Here is a 23,104-nt window from a genome sequence, read left to right as displayed (position 1 = left end):
TCGGACGCCTCCTGCGGTTCGTTGTTTAAGCGGCTGACGGGAAGAAGACCCAGCTCCGGCTGCGCCGCGGGGCGGCAGTCACGACTAGACCCCGAGCCGCCGCTACCCTCAGGACGATCCAGAAGTCAGGACTACCGGCTGCGGAGCGGCGAGGCCACACGCCCGCTCGCCTTCTGATCTCACCATGTCGCGGGGCTCCATCGAGATTCCCCTCCGGGACACTGACGAGGTAGGTGCCGCGTATGGGGAAAGGTGGGGGTCGTGAACTTGGACGATCTCCCCCTCCCCCTTTCCGAAGCGAGAGCACCCTCTCCCCAGATGGAATTCCCCGGCCGAAGGGCCGATCACCTTCCCCAGCCCCTGCGCCCTCCCAGGCTGGGAACCGCGTCCCCGCAACCTCGAGGCCACCTCGAGAAGGAGTTCTTGAAAGTTCCCCTCCAACCTGTTCTTTTTTGACAGTACTCTGCTTTTTTCCTAATTCACGGGCGCAGAGAGCGCCTGGTAAAATGTAAAACAGATCAGAGAGGTGGGCGCTGATGTCACTGTCTTCTCTCTGCTGCTCAAACTAAGTATCTGTCCCCAGGAATATATAGGATGTCTCCTTTGCTCCCTTAGAAACTCGAGTCTGTCATGGTGCACCAGGTCCACCACACAAGGCTTCATCAGGGAAATTGAGACCCTCACAGCCGCTGCTGTGTGCTGATAGAATTAACCCCCTCTCCCTCTTTCATGGGTGGCCTATGGCTTGTCTGTGTAAAGCTCTCAGTATTAATGTTACTGGATATCTCATACTCTTATTTTTGTTTGTTTGATTGAGATATATTTCACTTACCATAAAATCTAGTGGTTTTTAGTAATATGCACCAAGATGTGTAACCATCACCACTACCTACTTCTAGAACATTTTCCTACTGTTATTTTTGTGCCACATTCAAGAGTGTGTGTAACTCAAATGCTGCCTCCATGATTAATGTGTACAGTGGCGTTCAACTTTGCATTGCCTCTAGGATTGTGCTGCCCAAGTTGTCCTACTGATGGCATCAGAGTCTCTGGGGTGTTTATCTGCGCTTTACTTGCATTATAGGTTTTGTTTTATTTTTAAGTAAGCAAAGCTTTTGTAGCATTATAGTTCTAGTGATTTGACAACTAGCAGGATTTGTTTGCTTCTCTGTGCTTTTATTTTAATATTACCGTATAACCTCTTTGTCATATGCTCCTTAAACATTTCTTAACATATACTTGTTAAGCTGTATTGAAAGTGAGCACAAGTCCTCTGTATAACCATATTGATCTATGCTCAAGAAAGCAGCAAAGAAGAAATGTGAATTTAAGAAGAAAAATAAAGCTGCGTCATTAGCTCAGTAGGTAGCGTGTCAGTCTCATAAAAAGAAAAATAAGAGTTAAAGCTTGTGTTTTGTATTTTAGGTCATTGAACTTGACTTCGATCAGTTACCGGAGGGAGATGAAGTTATCAGTATTCTGAAACAGGAACACACACAACTGCACATATGGATTGCTTTGGCAGTGAGTATTCATGTAACAGATATTTCTTATATGTTGACTGGGAAAAATATGTGGTTTCTATTTTCAAATACAGTAATAGGCAGTTTGAGTGCGTGATAAATTAATAGTACTCTGTGTATGGAAGTTAATTGTATTACCCTTTATGAGCAAAAGTCCAGTTTCCTAAATGATGTGCTGGCCTCTGATAAATTGGTATAGGTTGGTAAAAACAATTCATTTAAGTTAAATAGTACTCTGTAAGGAATGTTTGATTTTTTTAGTGATTCCTCAGTGAAGACTGGATTAGAGATAAGCTGAGAAAAAAAACAAGGTGCCACAAAGTAAACATTGCTACTTACCATTGTTCCCCATAACAAGGTAACATTTCTCATGAAATATTCTAGAAGGTGATTAGGTTTCATGCTAACTCACAAAAGCCCTTTGGATGAAGTTTATCTCCACCTTAAGTTTTTTGTCCTGTTTGATCCCTTCCATAACATAAAAACTGCTGGAGACTGTCAGGAAGATCACCTCAGAGAGCCCAAAATTCTAACACCCTCTACCCTCCCCAGTATCAGCTGTGTAACGATGCTTCCTTTTTGTGGGAACATTATAGTAATAAAATATGGTAAATGCTGTAATCATCACTCCTAAGCCACAGGTCACTTCCATGTAAAGGTACATAGGAGACCCCTAATATTGTCTTGAAGGGTCAGAGAAGTAGATCTGGAATTGGGCTTACATCCAGTGCACAAGCTTAACTCTTCTCAGGTATGAGTTTACAGAGAAGTACTTTCAGTGACAAGCAGTGCCTTCCTGACTTGAAGTGCTGTTTTCCTAGGGTATGGACAACAAGCCATTAATGCTTGCCACACATTTTTAAAACCAGAAGGAAACCTAGGTTTTTTTTTTTTTTAGTATAGATGCCTCCTTTAACAGCACTTACATGAAAATTGGAGTGCTGGAGGATTAACATGGCACCTGTGGTCAAATAAATGGAAACATTGTGGGCTATAGGTTGTTACAGAAGAAAGAATGTAGGCTTTGGGATTAGGGAGGCCTTTGTTCAAATTCCAACTTGGCTAGTAACTAGCTATGTGACTTCAGATAAATAATCTACTTTCTGAGCCTGTTTCCTCATCTAAAATAGGAGGATGCTAGTATTCACCTTAACAGGTGGTTAACAGCTGGTTGTACAGATTACAGATAATGTATATGAAGCTCCTGGCATTGTATGTGGCCCATTGTAAGTGGCTAATAAATGATGGATATTTCTTTTATTATAACTGAAACAGATGCCCAGGGAAGTTATTCAGCAGGCCCAAAGTCATTTAATTTTTGATGGATCTAAATCTAGAACTCAAGTTTTCTATTTAGAATTCTTTATACCTCTCATTATTGCTTTCTCTCCTGGGCTCTGGTTTAGTTTGAAATCAACTATTCCTAGGTAAGAAGTAAGATGGAAGCATTTGTAGCAATTGTAATTTTTTTAAACAGCTTTATTGGATATAACTCACTGATAGTAAACTGCATCTATTTGACTTGTACCATTTGAGAAGTTTTAGCGTATGTATACACCTGTGAAATTTTCACCACAATCAAGATCATATATCCATCACCCCCAAAAACTTTTCTCCCAGCTCTTCATTGCCCTACACTGTGCCCTAGCAAACCCCTGATCTGCTTTTTGGGGTTTTTTTTTTTTTAATTGAGTTATAGTCAGTTTACAGTGATCTGCTTTTTGTTGCTAAAGATTAGTTTGAGATTTATCCATGTTGTAGCATGTGTCAGTAGTTCCTTTCTATTGATGAGCAGTAGTCGTTGTACAGATATACCACAGTTTCTTTGACCATTCACCTTTTGATCAATCATTGGGTTGTTTCCAGTTTGGGGCTGTTACAGATAGAGCTGTAGACATTTGTGTACAACTTTTTGTATGGACTTATGCTTAAGTAATTCTAATCTGATTCTTTATCTTATAGCTGGAATACTACAAGCAAGGAAAAACAGAAGAGTTTGTAAAGTTGTTGGAAGCAGCACGTATAGATGGCAATTTGGACTATAGAGACCATGAAAAAGACCAGATGACTTGCTTGGATACTTTGGCAGCCTACTATGTACAACAAGCTCGGAAGGAAAAGAATAAGGACAACAAGAAAGATCTTATTACACAAGCAACACTGCTGTATACAATGGCGGATAAAATTATTATGTATGATCAGGTAAAATAAGTCAGATTTCTTTGAACTTATGAAAGAAAAAAAAATACCACATGAAAGCAAAATGTGTGTAATAGACAGCAGATTTTTTAAAAATTTTTCTTAAAATAATATGGTTGATAAAAATAGCCAAAAGGAAGAGTAGTTCCTTATTAAAATAGAAATTTCTTTGGTCCTTTAAGGAGTGTGAACTTTTCTTTTTGTCACTTGTTCCTGATACAGAAGACTTGCATTTCAGGATAATTTCTCAGTTTTCTGGTTAAGAATTGCTTATTGGTAGATTAGACACATTACAGTGGTAGAGGAATTTGTGTGATGCTCCACCTCCTTCCTCTGTGGTTTTCATTTTTGTGTTACACACTCCTGTTAAATTGTGTTCAGTCCGTGGTGAAGTCAAGTCTGAGATGATGCGTTACTTTTTCAGAACCACTTGTTGGGAAGAGCCTGCTTCTGCCTACTTGAAGGGGACAAAATGGATCAGGCTGATGCACAGTTTCACTTTGTACTTAACCAGTCTCCAAATAATATTCCAGCTCTTCTTGGTAAGTCATTTTCAACAACCATCTTAGGAATCTGTATTTCTCATCATGTGCCTAGAATATATCTCTTTGTTACTATCTCCTTAGTAACTGGGCTGGGCCGCAAAGTAGAAGAGCTTTGCCTTATTAAAAATAAGACTGTTGTAATAGATTGTTGTTTCTGTTGAAATTACAGAAATAAGATATATACCAGTTAAGCATAATTTGTTATCCACTTCTAAAGAGTTAATAAGCAGTCTGTTTGGACAACTCTAAGCTACTTTGATTATTGTTTTATAACATTTAACATAAAGATAGTACTGTTCTATTTATAGGCATAAATTAAAATACCCTAATGGAAAAACAAGTTTTAATATGAAATCACTTTTGCTCTTTTCAAGTATTTCTTACTGAGAGATATATATGATTTAGGTGAGTTAGTGCAGAACATATGAGATTTGTATTCTTTAATAAATGTATGTTTATTTTTAAAAATTATTACAGGTAAAGCTTGCATTTCATTCAACAAGAAGGATTACAGGGGAGCTCTTGCTTACTATAAGAAAGCCTTGCGTACTAACCCAGGGTGTCCAGGTAAGGGAAAAACTTTAAGTCTAAGCTATGTATGCTCCAACTTAAAATACTCCTGTTTGATTCAAAAGCTGAATAGTAGATCATAATATAATCTTTTTGCCCTATACTATTTTTTCTTTCCAAAATCTCAATTTATTTAGCCAATTTTTGAAGTCAAATGTAAAATGTTTCCAGCAGGAGAGGATAGCAGACTGTGTCAAATTCTGTTGTTAGGCCATGTGAAATAGGGAATGAGAATTGATCATTGGATTTGGCCGCATGCAAATCATTAGTGACCTTGATAAAGGGAGTTTTCCTGGAATGCTCGAGGAGAGATACTCATTGGAGTGGAGTCAAGAGAAAAGGGAAGGAAAGGAATTGGAGGCAGCAAGTGTAGATAGATCTCTCATGGAGTTTTGCTATCTAGGGAAGAGTAGGAATGAATTGACAACTAGAAAGGGAGGTAGAATCGAGAGGATTTTTTTACAATGGGAAAATGTATATGGATGAGAATGATCTAGAAAGGAGGGAAAATTTGATGATGCAGAAAAAGTAGGGGAGGGTTGCAGGAGTAGTGTCCTTGGATGAGAAGGAGTAGGATCTAGTGAACAGTGGAGAGGTTGGCCTTCAGAACATGGCTGTGTTTTGGCAGGGCCTTGAAATTGGGAAGCATTTATAAGCATAGCTCTGCAGATGCGCATGTGGTCAGTCACTATATTTAAGGCCTTAATGAAGCTTTTTGTTCTCTGTTTAAAAACTACTCTTCAAAAATTAGATATTTAAGGTACAATGCAACCAGGAGTGTTGGAAGACGAGAAAAATAGCACTATTATAGACGTTCTGTGCTATGAAGAGAGAGGCATCCATAAGGAGGGGGTGAGGCTGGCAGGCTGTGGGGAGAGTGTATGATCTGACCTCCAGGGAAATCAAGTTTGTGATACAGCAGAAGATTTTATAGTGTAGCTAGATGGAGGTTAATTTTGGGATTTTGCAACTCATAAATAGAGAATGTTCAAACATTTTTAAAAATTTGAAGCCTAAAAATATCCTAGTATAACAGACTGAATGATTTGACTTTATTTTTTTAGCGGAAGTTCGTTTAGGAATGGGCCATTGCTTTGTGAAACTTAACAAATTGGAGAAGGCGCGTCTGGCATTCAGCAGAGCCCTGGAACTCAATCCCAAATGTGTAGGGGCATTGGTGGGACTGGCTGTTCTGGAACTCAACAATAAAGAGGTATGTGAGTGAAGAAACTAGTTCCTGGCTGATTTGTCAGGTGAATAGGATGTGAATTTTATCTCAACAAAGCTGTTAAACACAATCTTTTGGGGGTTTTGCCCCTATTATTTGCCTTAGGGATGAGCAGTAAATTATTTAGAACAATAATATCAAGTATATTTATTACATGCACCCAATTTCAAAGGGCAGGAAATGCTTTCCAGTGGAGATGCCTTTGCAGTTAAGTTTAAGAAAGCTAAATTCTTTAGAGTTTCGCTCACTATTTGAAATTTTTTTATCCCTGGTGAAAATTAACTAAAACAAGAGCTATATTTTGGTATCTGCACTTTTGTATAACTATTTCTTTAGACTGTAAAGGAAACTTTGCAAAAGTGCTATTTAAGTAATATTCCACTCAACCCTGCCATCACTGTTTTTCTTCTAGGCTGACTCTATCAAGAACGGCGTCCAGCTTCTTTCCAGGGCCTATACTATTGACCCCAGCAACCCTATGGTCTTGAACCACTTGGCAAACCACTTTTTCTTCAAAAAGGTAGGCAAGGCCATTTATGAAAGTTGTTTGACTTTAAATCTTCATTTTGGGGGTTTTTTGTACTGCAGTTGATACGTTATCTTTCTAACTTGGAAAGAAATTTGAGTCAAGAATTTTTTTTCAAGTTAGAGTTTGTAAGGGGAAGGGTATAGCTCAAGTGGTAGAGCGCATGCTTAGCATACATGCGGTCCTGGGTTCAATCCCCAGTACCTCCTCTAAACATAAACAAACTAATCACCCCCCCAAAAAAAACAAAAGTTAAGAGTTTGTGTTAGTATCTGGGGTTGGATATGTTTGTTCGTTCGTTCACACATTTGTTTAATAATTATTGATCCTTTGTACTGTACCCAACATTGCAATGTGGTTGTGGAGTTCATGGTATCTTTACTCGAGGAGTTCAGTTTCTTGAAAACAGAGACATGTAAACAAATGAAAATGTGAAAATAAAGGTCTCTACCCTGCTGTGGTAAAGAAATGAAAGATGAAGTGACTAAGTGGTTAAGGAGAGTTTTCACCTCCAAGAAAGAAAAGCTCTTGAACTAGGTTTTTAGAAAAAGGTCACTAGGTAGTTGAAAGAAGCATAGATCTATGAAACAGTCTCAGTTTATTAAGAGCATAACATATGGGGAGATGTTTGCTTGTTTATTTTTGATCATGACATTTTTAAAGTTGTCATTCATTCTGTAGAAGCAGTGGCGTTCTGGATTTCTTAAATACTAACTCCAAGATGTCATTGGCAAAGTGTTTATATAGTAAGCATGAGTTTAATCTGTCATACTGAAACCAGGTAATAAATTATACTAAGAACTCTAATTAAATAGCAGTTTAAGTAAAAGTTCACAAAACAGCATCAATCCTTATTAATAATAGATGCTATGTTGCTGCCATTGTTGCTATTAATATGCATTCTGTGCTTACTAAATGCCAAGTACTATTAAAAGTGCGTTCCATGAATTTATATATCGTTCAAAACAATCCTATGTGGTAGGTAATATTTTCCTCATTTTGTGGATGAATAATGGAGGCAGAGTTAATAGCCTGAGGTCACACAGCTATAACCACGATGCTGTGCTCTCTAGCTATGGAAGCATACTCCCCTTTCATAATGAATTATTTATTACACTTTAAGTTGTACCTGCTATGGTACTAAAAGGTAACTATTTAGGGAGAAGATGGAAATGTATCTTATAAGTAGCTGAAGTGTTACTATTTAAGAAAAAATAAGTTACACAAGTTAGTTTGGTTTTTACTGGGGTGGGGGGAAAACCAAAGGACTGATGATTTTAAATATTTGAGTGCCTACCTAGTATTCAGTGCTCACAGCTTTTGGGACAGCTTCCTAGAACCAAATGAGAATTATTCAGTTTTTAATTTTCAATTCTAGTCACCCTTCCACTGCTGAAGATAAGACTTGCTTCTAGTTAACACAATCAGTATATTCAGAACCTTAGATTACATAAGTGAAATATATAAATCAAGCCAATCTAATTAAGTGTCAACTGAATACCTGATCTGTGATCAGCACTGTGCCAGGTGACATGAGATCATCTTGCACTGAATATATGTCTTTAAGGTTTACAGAGCACGTTTACAAACATTTTCTCAGTTGGTCATTACAATAGCCCTAGAAGGTAGGCAGGATATTTCCATATCCTCATCCTAGTGAACAATGTATAAATTTAGCTAAAAGTCTGTATAATGTAAATAAAAGTGTGGAGTTTAAATCACTTAGTTCAAATTCAGGCATCACCATTATATAGTTCTGTGGCTTTGGGGAAATAAGCTAATTTCCCCAAACTTTAATTGCCTCACTTATAAACTAATAATAATACCTACCTTATAGGATTTGAGGAGTGGTAGTTAGGATTAAATATGAATATTAAATACTTATCTAATGGGAAACCCTCAGTTACTGTTAAAAACTGCAGTCCCATTATTATTTCTAATGTAAAAAAAATGTCAAAACTGGTCATTGACAAAATAAAAACTCTACTTCAGACCGAATTTCTAGTGCTAGTGAAATGAATAAAACACATTCCTATTAAAACTGGTAAGTTGTCTAAGGTGGATCAGTGATGAAAACAGCCAAATCTGAGCATCAAAAGACCTTCTAATCTACCTGATACACGATTTCTGTAGTTCTATGAAGCAAAAGTATAAAATATTAAAAATAACAGAAGCTTATGTCTGGGGTAGTGGGGTGTGTGTGTGTAAAGGTGACAGTGGATAACAGAGGACTTGTTGATGGGTGAGTGAGAACGGGCTCAGGGTGTGTGCGTGTGAAAGGCTTACCAGTTTTGAGCAATGATGAAAAGGTTTTACTACTGACCTTTTAACTATGAAGGTTTCTACACTTGATTGGAGCTCAGAATTTTTTTAAAAAATTTTTTTAAATTTAGAACATATTTTTTAAAAACTGGGAAGTGGTTTCTACCTCTGTTGTTTGAACTCTGACTTTGAGTCTCTCAGATTAATCCAAATGAAAGTCAGGTGTAATAGAAAGATCATGACCCATGCATTCAAATAGAGCTGAATCCAAGTTCAAGCCGCTGGCACTTGCTACCCTCACGTGATAGAACATATCCTTGGAGTCAGAAAAAAAGCTAAATTAAGATTCTAGCTTTTCACCTCAGATAGCAAACTTCTCTAAGCCTTTATTTCCCCATTAATAAAATGGTAATAAAGACATAATTCACAGGGGTTTTGATTAAGCTTAGAACTAATGTAAGTATCATACTTAGCAGAGTGCTTCGCATGTAATAGTCCTTAATAAATTGTAACTGCTCACATTACTGTTAATAAGGGACTTTACCTCTCTTGGGTTTTCTTATCACAAAAATAGGCTAATACCTCAAAGGATTGTCGTGGGGGTTAAATGAAGTAATAAATGTACTGAGCAAATGTTAAGTGCTATGCAAATGTTAGTTCTCCTCTTCCCTGGATTTATCAGCAAGGGGAATGAGGAAAATGATTTGTAATTCTGGGTCCAGTGCTGTTGTTGCTAATTCAGTTAACAAATTTTAAAAATGAAATTTGGGGAAGCCTTATGATTGAGACAGTTAGCATTGTTTGAGTTCAGTCGATTGATTTCCGGGTCTTGGTTGTGCAGGATTACAGTAAAGTCCAGCACCTGGCTCTCCATGCATTCCACAACACAGAAGTGGAGGCTATGCAAGCAGAAAGTTGCTACCAGTTGGCTAGATCATTCCACGTCCAGGTAAGTGAATTTTATGCCCTCTCTAAATATCTGATTTTTTAGTGATTTTTCAGATCTTTTAAAAACTTTTGTACATATTGTCCGTCTTGTTTTATTTTCACTTTTTAGGAAGATTATGACCAAGCTTTCCAGTACTACTATCAAGCCACACAGTTTGCTTCCTCGTCTTTCGTGCTGCCATTTTTTGGCTTGGGACAAATGTACATTTATCGAGGTGACAAAGAAAATGCATCTCAGTGCTTTGAGAAAGTTTTGAAAGCTTATCCTAATAATTACGAAACTATGAAAATTCTTGGCTCTCTATATGCTGCCTCAGAAGATCAAGAGAAGCGAGATATCGCCAAGGTATGTTTTTTTAAAAATCTTAGTTATTTTCTGTTAGCTCTCCCTAGACCCTCCTTCCTCATTTCTTGTTACTGCTGCTAGAAATATGGTGGACACAGTTTTGTTAGCTGAGTTTTTCCAGTTGAAATAACAATTGACTTTTTATAGCCTATTCTTGGAATGTTTCAGCTTAATGATCTCTTTTATCCCAGGGCCATTTGAAGAAGGTCACAGAACAATATCCTGATGATGTTGAAGCTTGGATTGAATTGGCACAAATCTTAGAACAGACTGATATCCAGGTATTTAGCAATATTTTTCATCTCCCACCTAATGTGTTTTGGTAAGCCTGGTATAATGTTTCTCTCTTATTTTCACTTACAACTTATTCTGTCTGCCATGAAAACACAGGGTGCCCTGTCAGCCTATGGAACAGCAACACGGATCCTTCAGGAGAAAGTGCAGGCTGATGTCCCCCCGGAGATTTTGAATAACGTGGGTGCCCTTCATTTCAGACTTGGGAATCTAGGAGAAGCAAAGGTAGCAATATAGAAATAGTCCCTTCTTTTATGCTGTCAGATTCAATGTACGCTATTTTAGATGTATGACCAAGTCTTTTAACAATGTAATTTCTTTTTTTTCTCCTAGAAATACTTTTTGGCATCACTGGATCGTGCAAAGGCAGAAGCTGAGCATGATGAACATTATTACAATGCCATTTCTGTTACAACGTCATACAATTTAGCCAGGCTGTATGAGGCCATGTGTGAATTCCATGAAGCAGAAAAACTATATAAAAACATCTTACGGGAACATCCTAATTATGTTGACTGTAAGAATTTTAAACCTTTTTTTTTTTTTAATGTGTTGAAATGCCCATAATAGCAGCAAAAATTTAACCTGAAAAAAAAAATTTTTTCTTAGAACCAAGAGTAAAAAATTTTGAAGGTTATAATGTACACTTTTTATCAAGGCAAATTTGTGGCTTTAAAAAAAAAAAAGATGCAGCTTCACCTAAATTTATGCTAGAAACGAAAAGAAGCAACTAAAAACCAGTTGGACCGTATTTGATAGACTAGGCTATCTTCAGTGGATCAGCTAACTTTATTTTTAACAACTCCTCCTTTATGATGCTTTGATTTCATATAAACATTTTGCAGCATTTATAATAATGAGATAGTGAGAACTATGTTTTCCCTTGAAGTAATTATTACTAAAAATGTCTCACCTTGAGTTTTTACAACCTAGACATCGTGAAGTTTGGAAAATTTTTAGTTAAAAATAATTTATATGCTGTACTTCCCTTGAAAGAACCTAAGCTATGATGTTTTGACTCAGGTCAAATCAGGAGCTGTTAACTTGGCCCCTGTCATACTGTTATGGATACAAAAGTGATTTAAAATAAATAAGATTTTAGTTGAATGCCAGGCTGAATTTGAATTGACTTGATAGGCAGTAGTAAGCCATTGTTGGTTTCTTGAGGAGAGTAACATTTTCTGGAGAAAACAGCTTACATTTGTGTGGCACTTTTTTATTGTCATTATTTAAGTGGGAAGAGCTAACCAGTAATCCCTAGTAGATTGGCTTTCAGTGTTTCAGTGCCATGTGCCAAAAGCAGCTCTTTGAGGAAAAGTAAGTCCAGTGCTGCTGTGCATCAGAGGGGAATTGGAAACAGCAGGGCGAGGCTTTTAAAATAAGCTAGCTTGAGTTGAGGACTTGGTCCAGGGTGCTAGCCTTGGGAATGGAGTAGAAGAGGTAAATCTCAGATCTTAAACAGTAAGACTTGATGGTGACAGAGTTGCTGTTAAACTTATTAGAATATTAATTAGCTATATTGATGCTTGATATTTTTTCACCTGTAGGACTTTTCATTTTTATGAACATATTAATGACAAACAATTGTTTCAAAGGTATGACTTTAAAATTATGATCCTATTTTATAGCAAATATTTTAAACATAAAAAGTTGTGTATTTTTAGGCTATCTGCGTCTAGGAGCCATGGCTAGAGATAAAGGAAACTTTTATGAGGCTTCAGATTGGTTTAAGGAAGCTCTTCAGATTAATCAGGTTGGTAATATTAACTCTTGGGTTTAAAAAATAATTATTTCACCACTTTCCCTCAGTAAATCAGTTTTTCCTTTTAATGGCTATCATATTTCTAGGCTTGGCATCTCCGTATTTTCTTCATTTACTCATTATCTTTAAAACTGAAGAATATAGAAGTCATCTAAACTTTTGGATTGTGGCCCACAGTAAGAAATAGATTTCTCATCGCAGCCTAGTACACACATGTGTGTACCAACAACTGGACTCAAAGTTTCACAGATCATTATGTGCTCTTGCTACAGGCAGTACATTGATATTTTTATTGTATTCCATTCTGTTGCATTTCTTATGCTGATAACTACACACTAAACGGATTTTACAAGTCACTAATTCATCTCAATTCTGTTTGAAAAACTCTGTTGTAAAGGTACCTTGTAAACCTCTGCAGTCATCAGCTGCTGTGGAAAGATAATTGATCTCCCTGAATGCTTCTTTTTATATGTGCGTTTCAGGACCATCCTGATGCTTGGTCTTTAATCGGTAATCTTCATTTGGCAAAACAAGAATGGGGTCCAGGCCAGAAGAAATTCGAGAGGATATTAAAACAGCCAGCTACACAGAGTGACACTTACTCAATGCTGGCCCTTGGCAACGTCTGGCTGCAAACTTTGCATCAGCCCACCCGAGATAGAGAAAAGGTAATTTCTTTTTATCTCTTTAAAACAAAACTGATACTTGTTTGATTCTTGTTCGAATTGTTTATAATAATGTTTGCATCTTTTTATAGGAAAAGCGTCATCAAGATCGTGCTCTGGCCATCTATAAGCAAGTACTCAGAAATGATGCAAAGAATCTGTATGCTGCTAATGGCATAGGTAATTAGAAGATTTGGATAGCCATAATCATTTGTGAAATGAATGCTTTTGGAGGAATATAGATCAGAATTTCTAAATGTAGTAAACGTAGTTTTAAAACAGGACTTTTCATTGTTTTTCTGACTACAATTAGAAAATTCTTAACTGAATTTTTCTATAACTTCAGGAGCTGTGTTGGCCCACAAAGGATATTTCCGTGAAGCTCGTGATGTATTTGCCCAAGTAAGAGAAGCAACAGCAGATATCAGTGATGTGTGGTTGAACCTAGCACACATCTACGTGGAACAAAAACAATATATCAGCGCCGTTCAGATGGTAATATCTTAGTTTTCAAGATATTTTTACACTGTGTTCATTGTTAGAGCGCTTGTTTTCTTAACCGGTCTGGCCCTGTCTTGGAGCTGCATACTGTCTCTTCTGGTACTGTTATCTGTTCAGAGGCTTATAATTATGTAAGGTTAAGGCCAGTCTTTGGTGTCCAGACAGAGATATGAGTCCTGGTTCCACTGTTAATTACATGCGTTAGGTAAAGGGCATCCTCTCTGAGCCAGTTTTCCTATGTGCAAAATAGAAATAATTGTACCTTAATCCCATAGAATTTTGTGAGGTTCCAGAATGATGGTATTGGCACCATCATTGGCACTAAGTTGCCTGGCATATCAGTAAGTACCCAGAAGGTAGAGGGGTTTAATATTCATTTGCTTGTTTTACCCTCTTACTTCTCAGTTGGGAGAACTGAGTTTCTTAAAAAGAAGAAACTCCACGGGGATAAGTTTTTATGACTATAGAATTTTGTATGCTTTTCACATTTGTTGAGTGCTGGAACTTTGGAAGTAAGAGAGTCCTGCTCAGCATCTGTAGCATGTCAGAAAGTGAAAAGGCTCTGAGGCTCTGTGGGAAGTATTATGGTCAGAAAAAACAAGTTTCATACCGAAGGCAGGAGACAAGAGCAGTCCAGGCTCTGGGAAATTGGTTAACCTTTTTCCCAGAAGGCTGGATATCATTATTGTATTCAGAATATTGGAAAGGTGTTAGTCACAAGGGCTTACAGGACCCAGATTGCATGTGGTGGTCTCAGAGGTTGTATTTCTGGAAGGGGGCTTCCCTGATCTGCAAATTAATTACTGGGAATATTCAGAGAAAACCTGTCTGAGCAGCTTCCATGAAAAAGATCTTACCTATGACGAGATCTGTACCATGGTTAGAAAGTGACATGACATGTTCATGGCAAATTTTTGCTAGTATAGCTGCGTGGGTTTTATGGAGAAATTAGCAGCCAGAACTGTGTGATGTCTCATGCTCATTGTCAGTAGGTCCCACCAGTCCTTAAGAAAGGTGGTAGAGAGCCAGAGGGGCCGGGTGAATGACTTCTAGTAAGTTGTCGGTAAGCCGATCTAGTTAGTACTGCTAACGATATAAGAAAGTCCTTCCAATCTGTTTAACCTTTCAGTGTTGGTCCAAATTTCAAATGGAAAAAGTTTTTCGAGTAGTAGCTTTTCTTATGATCAGATTTTTATGTTGTGAAAATGTATCCTGGTGAAAGTAAAAAATGATTCTCAAATTAATCTTTGAAATTCACCATTCAAAAGATAAAATACCTTTTCATATAGCTTTAAAATTGCTTGAAACTTTGTTACAAAATGACAATATCATTTAGTTCTTGCTGGATTGAAATTAACTCTTTCTTTTATTGCAGTATGAAAACTGCCTCAGAAAGTTCTATAAACACCAGAACACCGAAGTTGTGCTCTATTTGGCCCGGGCGCTCTTCAAGTGTGGCAAGCTACAGGAATGCAAGCAGACTTTGCTGAAGGTAAGAACAACTCATCATTCTCGTTCAGTTCTGTGTTGTATTCTGTTTTATGCATGCTCACACACGTAACACTCTATTTGACCAAAATCCTTTTCATGTCATTAGACCATACCAAAGATTTGCTTTGTTTTTCATTTATAGGCTAGACATGTGGCACCCAATGACACAGTTCTTATGTTCAATGTGGCCTTGGTCCTGCAAAGATTAGCTACCTCTGTCCTGAAAGATGAAAAGAGTAATCTGAAGGAAGTACTTAATGCTGTGAAAGAACTGGAGCTTGCACACAGGTAAGACTGTGTAGGAACAACCTTTGAAATGCTTTGTTTCTTTAAACAAAAGGTGCTGAAAATCACTACCCTCAGGAGTATCATTATTAAAAACATTCCCGCCAATGTAGGCAGCTGCCACCTGGTGGCGCCAAACCGTAGCAAGGATCCTGCCAGATTTGGATCTCGTAGCTCAACCCCTACAACTCCCTGGCTAGCTTCGCAAGCTTGCCCTCGAGTTTTCATTAAATGATAATAATATGACCTAGCATTTTACACACTAGAAATGTTTAGACTCTATTTATGTTGGTTTTATTGGTTATACCAGTGTCTTTAGATGAGACATTTTCATTGAGCTAGATTAAAGCCTTTCCTCTTAAGTATTGAATAGGTTTATTTGGCTCAACATTAAATTTATGTGTTTAGTATTTATTTGGTAATTCAGTGTGTAGTAAAATTAAACCCTGACATCTCTTCAGGTTTTTTCCAACTTTATTTGAATTCTTATTTAAGCATTTCTTCCCTTGCCTAGTAGGTTGTACAATGAACTTATCTCTTACTAAACATGTTGAGTGGTGTATTGATGAGAGTCCTTTTTTAAGTGAGTTGCATATATTTTTTTTTCCTGTCGAGATGACAGCCCTTCATGTATTAAATGCATTCATATAAGTCAGTCAACAGTAAGCCTTCTTTCAGACTGTTTTTGTAGAACAGATCAAAACCTAAAGGGTCTGTTTCATTAATTTTTTTTAAAAAGTAAAGTATTTCATTTTCTCATTCCATTTAGATACTTCAGTTACTTGAGTAAAGTGGGAGATAAAATGAGATTCGACTTGGCCCTCGCTGCTACAGAAGCCAGGTAATGATGCTGTTTATGGAAGCTGCCCTTGGGTGAGGCAGTGATAACAGCGTGGGCTGGGAGAGGGACACAGCAGGGAAGTGTTCCTGGCCTTCCAGATGGCAGCCTTTCACACTCCTCTCTGTGACTCCCCAACCTGGACCCAGGCTTTTCCTAAGGGTCCTTTCAAGGAATATGGCAAAATTAATTTAGTTTAAGTATTTAAGTTGTATGGGAAAACACTTCTCTATTTCACTAATATCAGCTGTGTCGCCAGAATCAAGACATGATTCCTGACTCTTGGGAATCTTTTTAGCTGTGCTTTGGGAGGACGTTTATAATTTGGAAACATAACATAGTTGACAGTATTGGCTTATGAGAAACTAAGTTAGTTTTGCTAATTAAGACTTTCCATAGAGGCCTGCTTCAGACTTTTAAATTTGTGTAAGGAAAACAGATGCTCTGAGTTTTTGTATAAAGAGCGTATTTGCTGCATTCATGTTTCTCTCACTTTGGAACTTTCTAGGCAGTGCTCTGACTTACTGAGCCAGGCCCAATACCACGTGGCCCGGGCGCGAAAACAGGACGAAGAAGAAAGGGAGTTGCGGGCCAAACAAGAACAGGAAAAAGAACTATTAAGGCAGAAACTTCTCAAAGAACAGGTATTTATTTATTGTGTTTCCAGTTATACTGGAATTAAAAGTGTGCATCCATACGCTTTGTGTGTTAAAAAAGAAGTCCTTCAAGGGCTAGGATGTAGCTCAGTGGTAGAGCACGTGCTTAGCCTGTGTGAGGTCCTGGGTTTTATCCATTAAAAAAAAAATCCTGATGGTAGCCTCAGGTTTTTTTTGTCAATAAGAACATTCAGATGAGGTTTTTTTCCTACAATTTTTTCCCTCATAGGAAGAGAAACGTCTCAGAGAAAAAGAAGAACAAAAGAAACTTCTGGAGCAGCGGGCCCAGTATGTCGAGAAGACCAAAAATATTCTTATGTTTACTGGAGAGACTGAAGCAACGAAAGAGAAGAAAAGAGGTGGCGGTGGGGGCCGGGTAAGAGACGACTCCGGTTAGAGGGAGTTCCGCGGTTACGTTCACGCAGCACTTAGCCCTGAGCTCTGGCTTCCTCCTCTGCTAAGAAATAGTCTTCCAACACCGAGAGTGCTTTAAATGGTATCCAGTGTTTAGAAATGCATTTCAGTGTTAGCTCAATACATTTTACCTTGTAGTTTTACTTAGCAGTTCTGATTTTTGCCCTTTGAGGCATTTCACGTCAACTAGAAGTCTTCGAAGGACGGGCCTCACCAGCACCCCTTCCACATGGCTAGAGGCCTGACGGGCCGCGGCCGGATTCCTGCCTGAGCCTCCCGGCCGCGCTCTGGCAGCCAGGGGAGCACTGATGGGCTCTTGTTTGATTTCAGCGTTCCAAGAAGGGAGGAGAGTTTGATGAATTTGTCAACGATGACACCGATGAGGACCTGCCTGTCTCCAAAAAGAAGAAGAGGAGGAAGGGCAGTGGTAGCGAACCAGAGGGCGAAGAGGAGGAGGGTGGTGAGAGGAGGAAGAAGAAGAGGAGGAGGTAAGACCGGGAGATGACCATGTCTCTCCCCGGGGTTTTCAGTCCCCTCATGAAAGCAGTCAGAGACCTTCACGTTCTGAATCTGAGGCAGAAGATTTGCAAACGCTTGGTTGTCACTTGGTCCCCCAGACAGGGAAGCCTTTCCTTTCCCCACTTCCTACTTTAATCCCAAGATGGAGCCCACTGCCCAGTCCCCCGAGTGCTTGGACTCCACATGTCGCCCAGCTCCTTTTGAGCGCTCCCGGAGCTCACCATTGCCTTTCCTACGACTGTAACATTATAGCGATAGTGTTTATTTGAAAATGTAGGCTGTGTAGGACGGGACAACTCAGTGTGTCCACACTCACTGTCCATGTGCAATCTTAGAAAAGTCATGGAGCCTCAGTTTCCTCTCTGTAAAATGGTAGCGATAGTCTGCCTCGTGGTTGTGAATATGAATCTCAGAAAGAAGGGCCCCCTGGCCCTCCCAGGGCCGCCCGCTGTCACGGTAGTGGTGCCCTGCCCGCCTCACCTGCACTGCCCCGCGCTGCCCCCTTCCCCTCACAGTGCCTCCTCGTCCAAGAAGCCCTAATCTTACCCACGCCTGCTCGTCCCAGCCCGCCGCTGACCGTACTTGTTGAATTCATTCACACACAGACCCGTGGGATTGAAACTGTGGCGCGACATTCAGCAGGCCTGGAATGAGTAGTCAGGAAGGAAGAAAGCGGGGGAAGGATGTTGAGTGTGGAGCCTGGCTCTTTTCTCACATCCTCTCTCACTCACAAGGGCAAGATTCAGGCTCATCTTAGGTTAATAAGAGGGTCAGCAGTGACTAAGGTAGTCCTCAGACATGGCGTAAGCACACGGGCTTCGCAGGCTGCTGAGCCGCATGCAGCAGGAGTAAGTGGTGGCCTCTGCCCTGGAGTGTACAGGGTGGTTGAGGGCAGGCCCGGAGAGAAGGCTGTGCAGAATGACTGTGTTAACTGGATGGCAAAGAAGCCTTGGACTTTATAGGCATGAGCGAATCTTGACAGACTTTCTCTTGCTGTTCACCATTTAAGGCCTCCGAAGGGAGACGAAGGATCTGATGATGAGGAAACAGAAAATGGCCCCAAACCGAAAAAGCGCCGTCCACCAAAAGCGGAGAAGAAGAAGGCTGTAAGTGTCTAACACTGTGGTTTTCCGTCCCCTGTAGGGAGAAGTGCAGCACACTAGGCTGCCTTCTTCCCCTGCAGTTTCTGCACGCACAGGTGCTCGTTTCTGAAGTTTTTTGGTTGCTGTTGGATTGTATCATTGTAGTGCAAACCCAGTTTAACAAGATGTCATAATGCAAGGGTCTTGCCTAATCTATTGATCTTTCTTCAGCCCAAGCCGGAACGTCTGCCTCCTTCAATGAAGGGAAAAATAAAATCCAAAGCCATAATATCATCAAGTGACGATTCATCTGATGAAGATAAACTTAAAATTGCTGATGAAGGGTAGGAATTTTTCACTTGATATATCCTAATACAAGATAACAGAGTGGTCCCTGTGCTGAGAGGTCTCCTCTGCAGCATCTTAGCCTCTTAAAACTGGAAGCAACCGTAGCACACATCTCTCTAATCTGGTCATTTTGTCCTACCACGTTTGTCCCTCAGATGATGAAACCTATTTTAAAATCTCGTTTTTTCATGGAGATTAGCTGAAATATCCCAGGTGACCTCTTCCTAAATAAAATGTACCATTTTGCTACACTGCCATTGACTGGCTTAAAGTATTACGTGTAGCCTGATCTTGGTCACAGGGAGAAAGGGACTTTCTCGACCATTTCCCCCCTTGTCAGGCAGGGATAACCCAGTGCTGCCTGCATTGTGGAGGCTCATGCTAGACTCCTTTAACTCGTCCCGCTTGGTGGAGCAGTACTCTATTTCACTTGTCCCAAATCTGCCCCTCAAGCTCAAGGTGCCCTGCGCTTGGATTCCTAGACTGTGACTCGACACTGTGCTCCACCAGGTCGTTCTGATGGCCGTCATTTCATTCCTTCGTTCAACAGACGTTGGAACATCCACGCTATGAGATAAGGCACTAGGTGCTGGGGATGCAGAGGAAAGAGACATAGACCCTGCGCCCGAGGGATTCATGCTTTAGAAACAGTGAAGAATAACAGAGAAACCTAAACCACGTTATTGTGCGGAAAGTGTTATCCCTCACAGTTTGCGTTCTTTGCTCTCCAGGGACCATGTATAACCTGGAGCCGGGATAGTGAGGGGAATTGTTGGGGCATTCTTTGTAAAAGGCTGTTTGAGTTGAGTCTTAGAAGAAGAGAGGGTTCTAATCAACTATATTTTAATAAAAATAAACAATTTTTTAAATAGAAAAATCAAAAGAATGGAAAGTCCTGGTTGGTTAGAGGTGAGGCAGGAGTGAGGGGTTAGCATGTTGAAGGGCTGAGGGTCCTGGTGGCAGACTGGCCGGGTAGGATTGAGACCTATAGGGAACCATGTGTAAAGATTGGCAGTTCTCTTTTTCTGTGAAGACACTGACTGACACAAATTGGGATTGCTTTCCCTAAAACACTGTTTGGCCCTTGGCCACAGTGTCACCCTGGTCCACTGGTTAGAGGCCTGATGGTTAGACCATCATGGAGTGTTGGCTTATTTGGCCAGATGGGCTGGAGTGAGAGAGCCCAGGGGCCCACGGGCCGTAGGGTAGATACAGAATGAATAACCAGTGTCTCCCCCCCCCACAAGTCACTCTTCCCATTCTGTCAGAGTGACCTGGGATGCGTGACGTGTGTCTGGATTTCTTCTTCCAGACGTAAACACGAGCCTCTCTTCAGTCTGCAGGGATGTTTTCACTTCTGAGGGGAGAAATATATTTCACCTCCCTCACCCTCCTTAGACTGAACCCTGTAGGGTTTCTTATTCCTTTCTTGGAATATCTGTTGTGGAAACCAAAAATTGAGAATATACCAGAGGAGAAGTATGCCCTCCTCTTCACAGCTCTGGGGGGTGAGCAGCCATCACAGTGGTTAAGGGAATGTCCTTTCCTCCAGAGCCTCCAGGAAGCCACGATCCCCTGCGTGAGTCTAAGCGTCAGCACAAGTCCTCTTCCTTTCACGTAACATCCGACAAGTAGAGCGGGTGCTCGGGCAAAAGGAAACACGCTGCCGACCTGTTTCAGCCCCAGCTTCCCATCTGGAGGAAGCCCTGTCGTGGTGGAGGGCACTGGGGCAGAAGCAGACCCGGGGACGGACATGATGGCTTTGCTCCTCAGCATCTCCTAGCGCAGATGGCAGGGGGACGGGGTTTGTCTTCAGAGTGTCTACAGCCGAGTCAGATCCTGGGCTTCACCTCTGCCTGCTGTGTATTTGCTTATGGAGATAAATGTATCCCTTCCTTTCCCTAACGTTACATGTGAAATTGAGGAACACTTCATTCTGATGAAAGGTGCCTGGTACAACCAGTCAGGCATCCTTCTCTGTTTATGATCTGTTTTAGAGCTAAAGTGCCTTGTTCTTTCTTCCTTTTTAATCCTCTTTTTATTATGAACTACATCACATGAACAAAAAAGACAAGTATCACAAAAATGAACACCTGTGTAAACAGCATTCAGGTCAAGAAATGGGACATTAAACGTCCTTATGTTTTTAAAAGCGCATCCCTGCTCGCCGGAATCCGGTGTCTAACCAGCCTTTGTCTTTCCCAGACACCCCCGCCGCAGCCGGAGCCACAGCCACAGCGACTCGGACGAGGGCAGCGGGAAGAAGGGCGCGTCTTCGGAGAGCGAGTCGGATGAGAGCCTGAACGAGGCCGGCAGCGAGGCCGGCAGCCCCCGGCGGCCGCGGCGGCCGCGCTCCGAGGAGGATTCAGACAGCGACCAGCCGGCCCGCAAGCGAAGGCCCTCGGGCTCCGAACCGTCCGACAACGAGTCCCTACAGTCCGGGAGGAGCCGCTCGGGGGCTTCGGAGCTGGACTCTCGGCCCGCATCCCCGTCTCCCAGCGCCGAGTCTGACCGCGACTCCGACCGAGGGTCGGATATCGAGGGTTCCGGCCGAGGCTCCGGCAATGACTCCGAACCCGAGGGGTCCAACAATGAGGCCTCGGATCGGGGCTCGGAACGTGGGTCAGATGAGAGCGACTAGATTTTATTTCATAAATAAACTTCATCTCTGGAGGAGACATTTTTTAATATATGAAAGCTGTGATAAAAACATTTCAGGTGTTCAAACAATGGTGAGATTTTTCCTAAGGCAGTTTTTTTTCCTATCCATTTGTATATTACTGCACCCCAAGAGACATTTCGTGCCCTAGAATCCAATATCTGAGTCGCAAGCAAATGAAGGTGACTGTTCTTCATTATGGTACAATTCCACCTGTCACATGTGAAAACTGAAGTAAAATAAACCCACATGCAAAAGCATTCCTACAAAGGTTTGATTGAAACTGGCAAATGTCTCATCTTCTTTGTATATTAAGTAGCATACTATTTGGGTTTTTATTGCTGTCTTCTACCAAGTAGTGTGACAAACTTGGTATTAATGTCTTTGTTCCATTTCCAGTGTAGATCGAGAATATTTTTATGTTCTGGAGGAAGAGGTATCTACTGTATAATTGCACCAAAGTACAAATGAAAGGAAGGGTTTCTTCGATAATGTAATACTGCAGCCATGTAGATAAAGCCGCAAATATATAATTTGTTAGGTTGAATAAGATGTGGGAAAATGCTTTTCTGTTAGTAGAATGCAAAGACCTACCTAAGCCACATAATAAAATTCTTCTACCAACTTTTATGTGTAACTTTATGTCATTTTGGAGGGGGGAGGGGAAGCTCAGTACATGTGTATATAAAAATTTAGCATAAAACTATGCAGATATTCAGGAAAATCTGGATTAAACTGGAGGTTGTTGACTCAAAACTTTTATAAATGTTTGTAGATTTGTGGAGTTTTTTTAAAAGATACAAGAAAACTAAGGTACTGGTAAGTATTTTTATTTTTATTAACTTGGATTAAGAATTTAAGGGTAATAGTTTTGAGGAGCACTGCACAGCTTGTAAAGAGCTGTAACGAGTTTAGTCGGGTGTGAAACGCATTATATTGGGCACTGAGGACACAGAGATGAAATGTCTTTCCTGTCTTCAATGGCGGGAGGGTATAGCTCAGCAGTAGGGTGCATGCTTAGCATGCACGAGGTCCTGGGTTCAATCCCCAGTATCCTCCAAATATAAATAAATAAACCTAATTACCTCCCCCTCATTAAAAATCAAAATGGTGTTCCTGTCCTCAAAAATCTAATGGAGAAGATAAGTTCATCATTCCTATGGTGTGAACAGAGGGTAATGTTTGTGCAGGTTGTGGGAGCAAACGGAGGGCGGAAGGCCTGAGGTCACTCAAAGGACCAAGTGGAGAGTTAAGGGAGGTGTTCTCGGAGGTGGGAGCTGCACATGCAGCTCCTAGAATAACCAAGGGAGGCAGAGTGGCCAGTCCTCGGTGGAAAATGAACAGCTTGAGATTCAGAATCTAGTGAAGATGAGGTTCACACTAGAACCCAGGTCTTCCACCTCCTCCCTCCCTGCATTTTCCAATATGTCTAACGTAACTTGA

General features: G+C 40.5%; 1 protein-coding gene and 2 non-coding genes across 3 annotated transcripts; all 3 read left to right on the top strand.

Moving 5' to 3' along the window:
• On the top strand, window positions 1-22,286 carry CTR9 (CTR9 homolog, Paf1/RNA polymerase II complex component). The gene is made up of 25 exons (XM_010977141.3): window positions 1-229; window positions 1,426-1,524; window positions 3,486-3,725; window positions 4,147-4,264; window positions 4,745-4,834; window positions 5,902-6,050; window positions 6,478-6,585; window positions 9,695-9,802; window positions 9,911-10,147; window positions 10,339-10,428; window positions 10,538-10,666; window positions 10,775-10,958; window positions 12,106-12,194; window positions 12,686-12,871; window positions 12,961-13,048; window positions 13,215-13,363; window positions 14,745-14,861; window positions 15,003-15,148; window positions 15,915-15,986; window positions 16,492-16,627; window positions 16,869-17,015; window positions 17,384-17,541; window positions 18,582-18,678; window positions 18,886-18,998; window positions 21,208-22,286. The coding sequence occupies exons 1-25, from the start codon at window positions 185-187 to the stop codon at window positions 21,641-21,643; spliced, it is 3,531 nt and encodes a 1,176-aa protein (XP_010975443.2). The 5' UTR covers window positions 1-184; the 3' UTR covers window positions 21,644-22,286.
• LOC116155507 (small nucleolar RNA U2-19) lies at window positions 8,653-8,732 on the top strand. Its single transcript, XR_004139398.1, has one exon. It is a non-coding gene; the product is annotated as a small nucleolar RNA U2-19 (small nucleolar RNA).
• Window positions 8,885-8,953, top strand: LOC116155505 (small nucleolar RNA U2-30). Its single transcript, XR_004139396.1, has one exon. It is a non-coding gene; the product is annotated as a small nucleolar RNA U2-30 (small nucleolar RNA).
• Window positions 22,287-23,104: the final 818 nt, after the last annotated feature.

Source organism: Camelus dromedarius, chromosome 12 (assembly GCF_036321535.1).
Source record: "Camelus dromedarius isolate mCamDro1 chromosome 12, mCamDro1.pat, whole genome shotgun sequence".
NCBI lineage: Eukaryota > Metazoa > Chordata > Mammalia > Artiodactyla > Camelidae > Camelus > Camelus dromedarius.
This window is presented reverse-complemented; position numbering and strand designations above follow the sequence as displayed.

Coding starts and splice junctions, on each gene's coding strand:
- CTR9 (XM_010977141.3), top strand. CDS start 185: ATGTCGCGGGGCTCCATCGAGATTCCCCTCCGGGACACTGACGAG. Junction 10,959..12,105: donor ACATCCTAATTATGTTGACT/GTAAGAATTTTA, acceptor GTGTATTTTTAG/GCTATCTGCGTCTAGGAGCC. Junction 18,679..18,885: donor AAGCGGAGAAGAAGAAGGCT/GTAAGTGTCTAA, acceptor ATCTTTCTTCAG/CCCAAGCCGGAACGTCTGCC.